Genomic DNA, 14383 nt, shown 5'->3' with positions numbered 1-14383 from the left:
TAGAAGTCACCACTTTAAAAAACAGAAATCTTTTATTTTTTCACACAGTTTTAGATTGATTCTATTTAGAGTTGTATATGGAACTCCTGTGGAAAACACCTGTAAAGAATTTACATGAGAGTTCTAAATGAGAGTTTACTCACAGGTTTAGAGCTGAATTCAGAAGCCAGTCAGTTTTATGTAATTTTATGGAAATTTAATGGTACAGACCTATCATCCCACCAGAGAGCAAAATATAGGTGCATATATAAAACTGTGATAATCGAAGAAGAAGAAGAAGAAGAAGAAGAAGAAGAAGAAGAAGAAGAAGAAGAAGAAGAAGAAGAAGAAGAAGAAGAAGTCATGAATTTGAGAGGGAGTAGGAAGACATAGGCAGATGGAAGGGGAAGAGGTAGGGGTGGAACTGATGTATATATAGTGTTTATGTCTGAAATTCTCACAAAAAAATAAATTAAATAATATAGAGCCAGATGGTACTGCAATTGCTTGGCTGTCTAATGAATTCTAGCCTCTAGGCTACATGGTTTTTGTTTTTTGTTTTTAAGTGACAAGATTTTAAAATCCCCAAGTCCTTCTGTAATTATGGAGATTGGTGGAGGGGAGTGGGACTCAATGCTCTGACGAGGTACCGGTCTCCTGCACTCAGGCAGGCTCAGCAGCCCAGGATAGGTAGAGTTCACATCATTATGGAAGTGGAAGTTATAGTAAACTTGTAAGTCTACTTTGCACATGATTAAATATACTATCATAGCCCAGTAAGGAAAGATACAGTGTGTAGCAATAAAGGCTAAAATGATGGCCAGTTCATCTGAATTAAAGAGAACAACTGTGTCCCAACCCATAGGGTGGCAGGCTGGGATGGCCTCGTGAGAAATCATACACCTCGAAAGGTTTTCAAGATAACCCCCGCCCCCATTTGCTTCCAAGGGTTTGGCTTTGCAAAACAGGTTATTTGGAAGCAGTTTTGTGTGGATAAGACACAAGAAAACTGTTTCAAGTCTAAAACAAATCCACTCTAGAGATATTTGCTTCAGACTTGTTTACGGAACGAATGAGCCTCTGTGTGTTGTCAAGGTTTCCCTTTTCCTTTCTAAGCTAACATTTTGTCTTGTGTTTCTTTTCTTCAGATTCTAAGAATTCCACACTCTGTATTTTATTCATTTTCACACCCTGCCTCAGATCCACCCCTCCCCAACCCTCTACTCAACCCAGCTTCATGCTTTTTTTTTTTTTAATAGCTTATGTAGTTCAATTTGTGTTGCCTACCTAAATGCTGTAAGAGTCAGGCGATCCCCTATATCCCCTAGAGTGTGGTTCACCTTCCAGAGATGCCCTTAAAGACTTCTGATTCTCCCTCTCCCGTGAGCTTTGAACGGCCCCAATTGCTCCATTAGAGGTGGAGTTTTGTGCTTGCTTCTCCCCTCTTTGCGTGGTTGTTTGTCCAGCCCAAGCTTGCTCACATCTTGAACATACTGTTGTGTATGAGCTAGTTTGTAGGTGCTGTTGCCTTGCTGTACCCAGAGAACACTTTTGTGTGTGGTGTTCCACTGTCTCCGGCTCTTACAGTCCTTCTACCCTTCTGAGATAATCCCTCAGCCTTAGGGAGAGGGTGTGGGATACAGCTGTCACCATGATTTTATCCTATTTTTAGGCTACAGAGTGGGGTTTCAATTTCATGTGGATAACAAGAAGTTATGTTGTTTGAAGGTACATTAAAACATTGAACCAGAAAGAAAACAAGCGAGCATTGTATTATATATATTCTATTCCCTTTTTTTGTTATTCTCCACTACAGAATATTCTTGAAAAATACAGATTTACCAATATCTTGCAGACAAATTAACAGAGTACAAACCATGTTATTTCTAATATTTTAATGTAAGACAACCTGCTGCTTTCGATTCGTCTCTCTTAATACAGCAATAAGGAAATGACTTGTAACTTTAATCTGCATTAAATGTAGGGCAAAGACTTTAAGCATAACAGACATGAAAGAAATGGAATTGAAGGTGAAGGGAGAGCGGAGAGAGCGAATAAATAAGCAAGTCCATTTTTAGAGATTTGTTCACGGAAGGGCTGTAGAATACAAGTGTGAGGGTCTTACAGTCGTGACAAAATCCTTTCTGTGTCTACAGGGCATTTGGATCAGTACTTACATCTTTACAATATGCTTTGCTGCCAATGTGGGACTGTTGTTTGGTGTTGTCTGCACCATAGCCATCGTGCTAGGACGCTTCCCAAGGTACGGCTTGATTTAAATACCCTGAGTATATATACATATATATGCATATGCATATATATATTTCTATAATTTCATATCTTACTTGTAGTGGGGAAACAGAAAAGCAAACCACAATATATTTTATCTATCTATGATATAGACTAATATTGGTCATAATAAAGAGAATCATCAAAATCATCACAAATTCCTGATATAAATCAATTTAAAGGGGCAATTTTATTTTGCCTATGATTTGGAGATTGCTTTGGGCCTGTAGGGGCCCAGTGCATCCATGATGGAATGCACAGTGGAATAATACAACTTGTTTCTACATGCCTGGAAAACAGAGAGCCGGGTTATGGTGCCAGTATCACCTTCAGCGACACACTCTCAGTGACCCAATTCCCTTCTCTTATCCTTCAACTCTGAGTGCTTCTTTTGCTTCCCATTAGTATAAGTGGGAAGCCAAGCCTTCATCTGAGGGCCGTTTAAAAACCGAACGAGCTGTGTCACAGTTCAGTAGCTTGCATTCCTCGTGATGTACATAAACTGAAGCACACAGTGTGCTCTTTTCAGAGAGCTCATTTCACCACAGGTAATTATCGTGAGATTGATGTTTGTGCTAATATGTGCCGAGTCTTTTGTGTCATCTTCTCAGAGTGGAGACCATTTCTTGGAATAGATTTGTTCATTTGCCCACTGATGGACATTTGAGTTGATCCCATTGTTTTGACTGTTACTAAAACTGTTGTGAGCATTCGGTTACCAAAAAACCCCAAACTGTAACAAATTTCATAACATCTAATAAAATAAGTAAATCTCCTGGTTGTATCTTTATTATAGCATTTAAAAACAAGTTAAAGGATATAGCATTCAATACGATGTAAACTTGCACCAGGAATCATCATTTACGAAATTAAATGACCAGAGATCTTCACGTTCTAGAAGCCACGTCATTTGCTGAGGGGTGCTTTATTGTTGTGACTTTTGGCTGAGTATCAATAACTTGTTCATCCACTTTGAACAGCTATTTTGCTGCATTGCCAGGGTTCGTCTACTACTTGTCATACTCCATTCTCACTGGTCCCCTGGAATTATAATGATTTATGAAACAATTTGAGCCTGTACCTTTAAAAATATAAAATATACTTTCGCCTATACAGAACCCTCAAATACAGAATCTTCTTCCTCCTTTTCTCATTCTCCTTCTCTTCCTTCTTTTTCTTCTTCTTCCTCTTCTTCTTTGCCACTGAGCCCCTTCCTTCCACTCTTTTCATAACATTTTATTTAATCCTTTCTCACTTTATAATTGTTATAAATAAGGACTTAAATAAGGAATATTCTATTTACTAACTTCTATTTAGATACCTGTGCTGTTATTCTCTGCTACAGAATATTCTTGCAAAATGCAGATTTACCAATATCTTACAGACAAATTAACATAGAGTACAAACCATGTTATTTCTAATACTTTAATGTAAGACAACCTGCTGCTTTCAATTCTTCTCTCTTAATATAGCGATCAGGAAATGACTTGTAACTTTAATCTGTCTTAAATGTAGGGCAAAGACTTTAAGCATAACAGACATGAAAGAAATGGAATTGAAGGTGAAGACAGAGATGCATGATGTAAGTCTGACTTCCTTTTCTCTTTGGGCAAGTATTAACATTTGTGGATGAGACAGTTTTGAAGGGCCATAAAATCCAATAAAACATGTTATCGGACACCATCTTTCCAGTGGTATTTGTGTGAACACGACACTTGGCAGTGTGTAATGGATGTGCAATAAATTAGTAAAGAAAAAGAAAACCTCCTTGAATTTAGGTTTCTAATTAAATCACACCACGGTTCATAGAATTTCAGTTCACGGTTGACTTATGGCAGGATTACTTCAGGCATTTGAGAATTTCTTTTCCACTGCTAAATTGCATATAATTAGCCAAATTGGTATCCTTTTTATTCATTAAATGATAAAGAAAATTACAGAATGGAGAAAAAATAAAACAAGGGTCATTCCTGCACTGCTATTTTAATGACCTAATCAGTGGTGGGGTGGTAAAAAAAATCATATGTATGTACGTATGAAATTCTCAAAGAATTTTAAAAATGTTATTTGAAAATACAGTGATATGGAATCATTATCTGAAAGTAATTAAGTCCAAGGTTCTATCTAGAATGTCAATAATCATGGAATTATGCAACTTTCATAAAAAGACAATTTATGTAAACTGACTTGCCTTGCTCCTGTGTAAGGGTATCATGTGATGATGTTTGAGCCCTGTTATCTTTTAAAAATTTAAAGGTGTTCTTTGATGATTTCATACAAGATTGCTTTCACCCCACCCTCTTACCTCTCTCTTCACTCCAGGAAATTACCCCTTGCTTCACTCCACTACCCTGTCCTCCATTCAATTTTTGTATTTTTCTTTTCTCCTTCTTTACTTCCTTTTTCTTTTTCTTCCTTCCATCTTTCCTTCCTTTTTTTAAAAAAATATTTTTTAATTTTTAGACACAGGGTTTCTCTGTGTAATAGCCCTGGCTATCTTAGAGCTCTATTTGTAGGCCAGGTTGGCCTTGAACTGACAGAGATTCACCTGCCTCTTCCTGCCCACTGTTGGGATCAAAGGTCATGCCTGGCTCCTTTCCAACATTCTTGTCTTTTTCATTTGTTTTGTGGCCCACGTATTTTAGCCAAGGATATTTGCCTTTAGCTGTGCACCAACTTCAGATATAGAATCCACTAAGGAGAAATGGGCACTTCTAGTTTCTTGTTTTCAAAAAAAACCAACCATATTTAAAGTGGGGGAAAAAAACTAATACCAGAAGTGTTCACTTGAGCCATTTTAGTCCATTTGTAAAAGTTGCCCTCGCTCTGGACCTGATTGGTAAATGTTTGGTTAACATTTTCTCCTTTATTCTCGTATTCACTTCCTTCATTACCTTATGATTCCCCTCAGAACACAGAGAACTGGCCTCCTTCCAAAAGGACCAATGTCAAAGTCTTTCCAGGTAGCCTGAAAACAGGAAGTAACATCAGGAGTCTTTCTGTGACACCCAGGAGAATGGTTTGTTCTTTTATAAGAGATTTGCTTCCCATAGGGCTGTTTGGTTCTGAGCCTTGGAAGCTGTCCCAGGCTCAAGTTTTCAACCAAACCAGCCTTTCTCTTTCTTTCATAGTTTTCCCATGGAATTTAACCCATAGATCCATCATCCCCCACTGACACCTTCATCTTTGAGACAGAATTTAATTTTAGATAGATGAATTTTTCTTCTAAAGATCACTGGTGAGAAAACTGCATAATCCTTGCCTTCTTGGGCCAAATGTAGCTTAGAGTGAATGAGTGATTTGTAGGACAGATACAAATGCTAGGAATTTCTCTTTTTTCTGTCACCTACACAAGTAATAACTTTTGCTCTTAAACATCCCAGTTTTTTTTAAATGTTACATCTCAGTAGTTTCCTAATATCTTCCATAGGAACAAGAGGTGTGAAAAATAGTGAATGTAACTTGCATATACACTGTTGAATGAACATTTTATCTGACTTAAAATGCTGCTATCCCCTTTCCGCCTCCTCTTCATGCAAAATGGCCATCTACCTCGGGATATGTCTTCTGCAATAGTTCTGCTGAGAATTTCTTAATTGCAGCAACTTGAATCTATTCTTCAACAAAGATTTAATTTTACATCTTAAAATTACTGGAACAATCAAATCTGATGAATGTAAATGGCAGAACTAAACATTAATTTGTTGGCTTTTCAGTTTCTACATGATTTCCTCTAGATTAAACGTGATTTTGACAGCTCAGTCTTTTTGCTATCTTGTATTTTTGGTTGCAATACACTGACTTTCTGGAGTTGAAGTATCTTCATAATTTCAGAAACTCTGAACTACATTTTAAATATTTACTTAAAAATGGGCAAAGTGTAAGGTCTCTGAATTATCCATATTTATGTACCTAATTCTTTATTTCTTCTGCCTGCATGCATGGCTATTCTCTGAATCTCTTCTTTCATGGGAATACAAAAGCCTGAAGGAATAATCCCTTGCTTGGTTGGTAAGGAGTTACCATTCCACAGGATTGACCATCTTCTTAATCAGATACCTATCCCAGAGTCACAGAAAAGAGGGTTTTGGTTGGGCAGTACCAAGTGCTGTCAATAATATCTGAACAGATGGGTAAAGTAGATAGATTTTGTGTTGAAACCATTTCTTCTCCCATTCCCCATCCTACAGTCGGGCAATGCAGTGTAATCCAGAGCTTCCCAGGTTAACCTTGTGTCAATACTATCTCTTATGGTTTACTTTCAGTTAGAACTGCCAATTATTTGCAAAGTTATACTTTATTTAGCGGTGAGCTTACATCAGTGTTATATAAAGAGATCATGGTTGACATGTGAAGACACATGATCAGTTCTATTGAAACACTTATAGATATTTAAGGATGTAGCAGAACACTTGTCTAGCATATGAGAGGCTTTGAGTTTGATTTACCTCAATGCAAAATAACAATTAAGTTCATTTTAATTGATAGGTTGAATGAAAGATGCACTCTGTGGAGGATAGATAGTCTAGGCTATTACCTCACTTGTACCAGTGAATAGAAATGAGACACTTTCTTATTACTAATGTTTCTCAATACTAGATGTCTATTTCCTTGATATGCATGGCATTCCATTAAGACTTACAAATAAATTACAATGATGAATATGTTAGTAAACAGACAGCAATCCACAATTGACTCATATGAATTCAATTGACTCAATTGAATCCTATGTTGACTCATAGGATTTAGTCATCAGGTATAGTTGTTGGTTTTTTTTTGTTTGTTTTTTGTTTGCTTCTTGTTTGCTTTATTTTTTCTGACTCTATTCAGAGTTCTAATCTTTTTCTTTTTTCCACTTAAAAGGAAACCTCACAAAATATAAAAATCATCTCAATAAACAACCCACTTGTTTTCCTGAATGCAAAGAAATTTAGTGCTGATCTGATGAAAATAATCCTAAAGGAAAGTGACAGCAGCCAACCACTTGATGATATCAGCAAGGTAGGACTACCAGCTTCATGATGTGTAATACTGAAAATATCACTAAAAAGATAGAGTGAACCGTGTAAACAACGATAGAGTTTAGATGTTCTTAGAGACCTCAGGGGGAAAAAACTTAACATTGTATATTTGCCTATTCATTTACAATATAACCTGTGAATAGGATACTATTTAATATTGTTTAAGAAATTTGTTCATCATGGACCTAAAATAAATATGTGACAACTTAGTTCTTCGGAATATAAAGTTTGATAAGCAACTTTCCAGAAGCATTAACAGTTGCTGTTAACATTATAACATCATTATATAATTGTCCCTCTCTTCCTTCTTCCTTCTCTTCCTTTTCTTCCTTTCCTACCTTAGCCTTTATATTTTTTTAATTGAGACAGGGTTTCGTTATGCAGTCTATGACCTTTCTGCCCCATTCTCCCAAGTGCCTAGATTGTAGATGCGCACCACCACATTCAGCTTTCTTTATTTCTGTATGACATCTACATGATCAGAGGCACTGAATCGGATGTGCACCGGAATGAGACAGTGTGAATGTATAATTTGCCCTTGAGCCCTCAAGTCCAGAGCCACTCACCAGCTGTGGGAATTTAGATGAGTCTGCCTTTTAGTGTCCTCACTAGTAACTACAAGGATTCAAATAGTTAAAATATGCAAAATTCTTAGAATAATGTTGGAATCCTTAGTTCTGTGCAGACTTAGCTAATGTGATTTTAGGTTGACTGTCCTTTTCATGAAACTTTTGTTGACTCTCCAGATAGTCTCTCAAATATCCTTGAACAGGTATCTCTTAGTTACTCATGTATGGGAGACCTCAGGCCTCTTGCTTCTGGTCTCAAGAACTGTGCAGAAGGACATTCCTTTGTCTACAGCTGAATACTTCTGCCCGTAGTTCTCATCCTGATCTGCCTATGTCCTTTGCCCCAACTGCCCCCCCCCATATAGGACCAAATGCATGATTTTGATGGTCACAGTTGAAAATGAAAGTGTGACGTTCTTCTTCCTGAAATTTCTAACATTTGTGAGATGATGCCATCAGGCTATAAATGAGCATAAACCTTTCACAGACGAGAACCTTTGGGACCCTACAGGTTGTCAATACTTACTGCCTTTGTGCTGTTAGCTTTCACTTCCAATGGGATGTTGAGGACCACAGCCAGTATTTTCAGATTTGAAACCCACTTCTATATGTACTTGTTCAAGTTGACACTGTGTCTATATATTTCACAGAGTCTTTTGTTCTATATGTCGGGGTACAGTTGTAGTAGTTTTTGTGGACTGGTATTAACTCATAATAGCCATGCAAAGTGGCATTATGAAAAATGATATAGTTTTAAATAATCTCGTGAACCCATAAGAAATTTGTCTAATTTAATATCTTCCACCCAAAACCTTGCAATTCAGTTTAATCCAGGATTGTGTAAAATGAACCTGTGTTCCCAATACTGCCTCCTGTCTCCTCCTTCAACTCAGACTATCAGTCATTTGTAAAGTTAGGTTTCAGCTGGAGGAGCCCTACACCATAATGTGTGACATAATGGGATTATAGCTGGCACTTTCTTATGACAAAATATATTTAAAAAATAGCTTTAGTTTTTTATAGCTTTAATTTATGGAAAAACTAAGACAATAGGATAGGTTCTGTATACCTTATAGCACTTCAAGATGTTAATGCCTTGTGTACCAGTTACAGCTAACAGATTCATGTATGTTTTATTCTGTCTTCTTTATTTTGACTAGTAGCTTATTTATTTATTTATTTACTTACTTATTTATTTATTTAGTGAGGGGAGGAGGCTCCAAGATTCTAGCTAGTGCGTTACATTACATTTAACTGCCATTTTTTTGTGATCCTCTTGTCTACAAGGTTCCCAAATTTTCTTGTTTTAAAGGTTGTGAAGATTTTAATCAAGAATGGCCAAGAATTTTGTAGAATGCCCCTGTATTAGTATTTGTTTGGTGTTTTGCTTGGTAAGACTAGAGTATGATCATTAGGAAGGAACACCGTAGGGGCAAAGTCCTACATCCCAACCAAGGTATATAATACAAACAAGACTGATACGGTTGATGGAAATATTGATTCCCTAAGTTCATCTATTGTTTTTAGCCCTTTCTATGCTATACTGTGGAAGGAAGTCACTTTGTTCAGGCCAATTATTAGGAATTAGAGAAGCTATAATTCACCACCTAAAAGTAGGGTATCTAGAAAAATTATTTAAAATTCTTCTGCATAGGAGATTTCAGAGGAGGTAAGAGGGAGAAAGGCAAAGCCCATCTGCTGAGGGCCAGTTCCTGTGATAGAGCCACCAGTGAAGTGCCATTATCTCAATACCGAATAAAAGAAAGACTGAATCTTGGAAACGTCCTAAATAATCTGATAAAAATATATAATCTGTAGCACAGGACAGCATGTAGGGGAATTGATTCCCTGCCCCACCTTAAGGAGGAGCCATCTAGAGAAGCCATACAAGCAATGGAAACCTGGAAAGGCATTGCCTGATTCCAGACTGAGATGTCCCTAGCTTTGTGACTTTGGCCTGGCTTTCTAACTTTCTGGTCTTTGCCTTCTTCATATTGGGGCACAGGATTAGTAACCCCACAGAATGCTTCCAGAAGATTCAATTGTTAATGTCTTCAAGACTTGGGTACAGAATAAACACTGAAAAATATGAGTTGTCCTTACCATAAACAAGAAAAGAAAAAAAGAAAAGAAAAAACAACAAACACAACATTTTTGATAAACAGCTGCTGTCTTGGAGGCATCGCTTTAGAGAAACTGGGCACTATGATACAGAACCTTGTTTGCATGCCCTGACATCAAGCATGTGATAAGTGTTTCTCAAGCATTCTTATGGGGCTAATGTGTATGTAATAATTTTTGACCTCAGATCAAAACAAATTTAGGCTTTCAGAAAATGTTCTAACATCTGACTAAGTGAGCAAAGTGTCTACTGAATGAATGCATGGTCACTTCCAGCCCATAATGGTCTTCATTTCCTAGTTCACTGCGCACAGCATCTGAAATACTCCCGGAACGAAATCTTTGTTGGTGCTGATTATTGTTACTCGTCATGGAGAGAGGACCATGTGACCTTCTCGTTGGAGGCTATATTGTTCCACAGTGCTTTTATTCTTTACATTTATTTCTATTTCAGTGTGAACAGAACACCTTGCTCAGTTCCCTGTCCAACGGCAACTGCAGTGGTGAGTTTGCTTTTACACCAGAGGATAAACAACCCCTTCTCCCTTTTCTCTCTGCTAGCCCCTCCTCCTTTAGGGTTTTCTGTGTTCTTCAGCTAGAATCCCCTTCTCCACCTCTGGCCTCTTCCAATCCCTGTTTACTTACCCTTTCTTTGCCTCTCTCTCCTCCTGTCTTTCTTTTGCCCATCCCTTTGCTCCTCCCCTTTTCTTGTTTCTAGCATCTTCTTCCATCTCTTCTTTTGCTTCCCACTTCTTCCTCTGTTCTTGCTTCCATCTTTCTTCTTTCCTTCTCCTTAAGTTGAATGTCCAAATTCTATATAATCTTCACATAGATCAATCTTTCCCCCAAATATTATCTCAAAGGTATTTTATATTTCTATTTTATCCAACTAGGCTTATAACAGGCTCATGCTTTTCTAGGATAAATGCCAGGTAACAGCAACAGTGTTTTAATGATAAGTCCTTGATATAATATCCAAGTTGGTGTTTATTCTCTGAAAGTTTATCCTCCTGTAAAAGCATGAGTTGAGTTGGCTTTCTTTCAATATACAGAACCAGTAGACACAGTGATGGGCAACTGTGCAGTAGGACTGCAATAGCACCAGTGCACAACTGTGCAGTATGAGTGCAGCAACACTAACACAGAGCTGTGCAGTAAAAGTGCAGCAGTACTAATGCACAATTGTACAACACGAGCACAGCAGCACTAATGCACAACTGTGCAGCAGGAGTGGAATAGCATTAATGCACAACTGTATAGCAGGAGTGCAGTAGCACTAATGCACAACTGTGCAGCAGGAGTGGAATAGCACTAATGCACAACTGCGCAGCAGTAGTACAACTGCACTAATGAACAGCTCTGCAGCAGGAGTGGAACAGAGGTAATGTACAACTGTGCAGCAGGAGTGCAGCAGCACTAATGCACAACTGTGTAGGAATGACACCATATAGCAGTACAGCAGCTAGGTGGTAGAGGACAGAATTAATGAAATCCAAAGCAGATCTAACCAGAGGACTAAATTCTTAAGTGGTTGATATGGAATTATATACTATATGATTTAAATATCATTAGTTGATGAGAAAGAAAGAGAAGAAGTTGAGGGAGGAAATTTTTAAAATCTGCTGCAGTGAATTTGGAAAAGATTCATAAACATGACTTGAGGTCTGATTCGGGCTGTGTCTCTGGTGACCATACACTGGGGCTATAAGACAAGTTTCAACATGCTTCAAGCAATGGAAGCTGTGTATGAAGATTTACTTGCCAATATGAAGTTAATATGTAAATAATTTGTAAAGATTTATCCATCTTCTTTTTAATTTCATGCATATGTAAGGGGAGGTTGGGTGTGGGGGCACGCACACATGAGCTCAGGCCGGAAGAGACTGTTGAGTCCCTAGACCTGGACTGATAAGCAGTTGTGAGCCAGCCTCTTATGGGTGCTCTGAATCAGACTCAGGCCCTGTGCAAGAAGAGGACAGGCTCTTCATCACTAAGACATCTCTTCAGCCACCTAAGCTGTAAATTTTTAATAGAAAAAAGTTTAGGACAAGAAGATAACCCTAGAGTCTCAGTGCTTTTGGCAATTAGTAAATACTCCTTGTAATCATATATTATCATAAGAAAAAATTATAGTAGAAAATAAAGAAAAGGGTAGATTATAAGGAAAGTGCACATAAAGCATATGGGTACTGATAGAAAACGTATCTACTTCACGTATTACCTTCCTTGTCTCACTTTTTTGGATACCCCGGTTTATCCTTAATCCTCATCAGCTTATTTCTCTTCCTCCTCTTCTCCTGCCCAATCTTGTTTAGTCACACCATTACGTTCCCACTTTTCTAAGCCTTCTATGGTCTTGCTCTCAGTTTCATCACTAAAATCTCTTCCTGGTTTCACAACTCTTGTACCACTTCTTATGACCCTCTGTTCTTAATCACATCCAAAATGAGTCAATATGACTTTAAGATTGCTTTTTCTTGTTGATGTGTCATGAGTCAAATTATGATGCTGTAGATTAAAATTTTCAAACAGGAAGCAACGGTATTAAGGGGTGTGTTTATAAAGGAATTTGCTTTTCATTGTGAGGATAGGAAGTTACATGTGACCTGTAACCACCTAGGAGACATTCATCAGATGTAAAGGACACAGAATAGGAGCCACATGACCCAACCAAGGTGAGACATTCATCAGGAAAGGCAGTGGGGAAGGAGACAATATTAAAATAATCTTCTTTCTTTAACCTTTTCAGATACACAGTTAGCATGCAACAGAATAAACAACCTTATAAGACTATTTACATACATTAGAAGATAGATGCCAAGCAGTGGTGGTACATGCCTTGAATCCCACCACTCAGTAGGTAGAGGCAGATGGATCTCTGAGTTCAAAGCCAGCCTAGTCTACAGAGTAACTTCTAGGACATCCAAGGCTACATTAGAAACAAACAAACAAAAACAAACACCAAAAAATTAGAAGATGGAAGCCACAACATTTTTTAAAATGAAAACCATAATTGTTCAACTTATAAAGAGATCTTCTAGAAGATCTAGAATGTTTAGGATTTTAGGCCATCTAATGATAATGCTGACAGAGCCCTGTAGAGCTTTTGTCATGGGGAACCCGCTATGTGGTATTCTACCACCTGTCCCATTTAAGAAAACATCCAGGTTCCCTCTGGGTCTCAGTTCACATAACTCTTTCCATTCGTGCCCTTTTCATGCCATTATGTACCTGGCAAATACTTCACGTACTCTTTTAAGACCTACTTTATCCTAGGGAATATTAAGAGGTAACATGCATTCAGTGTCTATGGAAGAAGGCCTGGATTCTGATGTCACAGATTTCAAAGTTTCAGCAGGCGTCCATCCTTCTGTAGTCCTTCCCCTACTCATAACCCCCAAATAAAAAAGCACAGGTATATAAATGTGTATCACTGCTGTTGTAATTATCCTAAGCTCAGTGGTTTAAAACAGCACACAGTTATTATATTATGCTGCGACAGAAGTTCAGAATGAGTCTCATGAGTATAGCACTGGCTTATGATTAGAATATGTTCCTTTTCGGAGGATCTACAGGAAAATACCTAGTCCATTTCCAACTTGGTCCATCTGTGTTCCTTGGTTCATGCTCACATTAATATTCAAGCCAGTAGAAGCATCTTCAGGTCTCTCTCTGATCTCTTCTTCATTACATCTTCTCTGACTGAATCTCCAGACACTTGGAGAGTCTGGGATAATCTTCCCATACTCACATCCTGAATCTAACCAAATATGCAAAGTTCTTGTTGCCCTGTCAGGTAGCATTCACAGGTACTGAGGATGAGGAGGCAGACTTTGAAAGTATTTGCCTGTGTGTGTGTAGGAGAGCATTGTTCTGTTTCTGGCTCTTCCTTAGCAGTGCATGTACACCTTCTCCAGCTTTATAACCTCTCAAGAATGTTGAAGGCAGCCACTACCATTACTGTTCACCCCTGCACTTACATTCCCTAGGAGGGTGCTTAATATACAGCACCTCTGTTTTAACTGACTGTTGGAATTAGTAAAAGACCAGACCAGTGAGTGAAATGTTCTATAAGCAAATGCTTTTCCAAAGAGAATATTGTTGTTTGTTCAAGGCATTTCTTCTCCCCTTATTCCTTTAGAAATTGGACAGGTAATTCTGTTTCTCAATAGTTGATTTATACCAATATAAAATACTTTTTAAAATTACAAGTGATTCACAGACTGTCAGGATTCTTTTGAAGTAAATGGAAAGCACCCCTAAATTATGCAACTAAGAATATTTTTTAATTAAAAGAGTTAATGAATATTCCACAGGAAAGAGCTGTCTTCCACACTCTGGGTTTAATTGCTCCCCCACACCTGATGGTTAATGTCTTTCTGAGACGTTGTATTTTGGAGATAA

General features: G+C 37.8%; 1 protein-coding gene across 1 annotated transcript in view; it reads left to right on the top strand.

Annotated features, from left to right (window-relative positions):
* The window catches only part of Slc26a7 (solute carrier family 26 member 7), a 115422-nt gene that overhangs the window by 92708 nt on the left and 8331 nt on the right, over positions 1–14383 (top strand). The window contains exons 12-15 of the mRNA XM_052175432.1: positions 2136–2242; positions 3784–3850; positions 7132–7269; positions 10434–10482. Coding sequence (XP_052031392.1) covers positions 2136–2242; positions 3784–3850; positions 7132–7269; positions 10434–10482 — 361 coding nt within the window. The remainder of the gene's footprint in view (positions 1–2135; positions 2243–3783; positions 3851–7131; positions 7270–10433; positions 10483–14383) is intronic.

Source organism: Apodemus sylvaticus, chromosome 3, assembly GCF_947179515.1.
Source record: "Apodemus sylvaticus chromosome 3, mApoSyl1.1, whole genome shotgun sequence".
NCBI classification, from domain to species: domain Eukaryota; kingdom Metazoa; phylum Chordata; class Mammalia; order Rodentia; family Muridae; genus Apodemus; species Apodemus sylvaticus.
The sequence above is the reverse complement of the archived record's forward strand: the minus strand, read 5'-3'. Positions and strand labels throughout refer to the sequence as shown.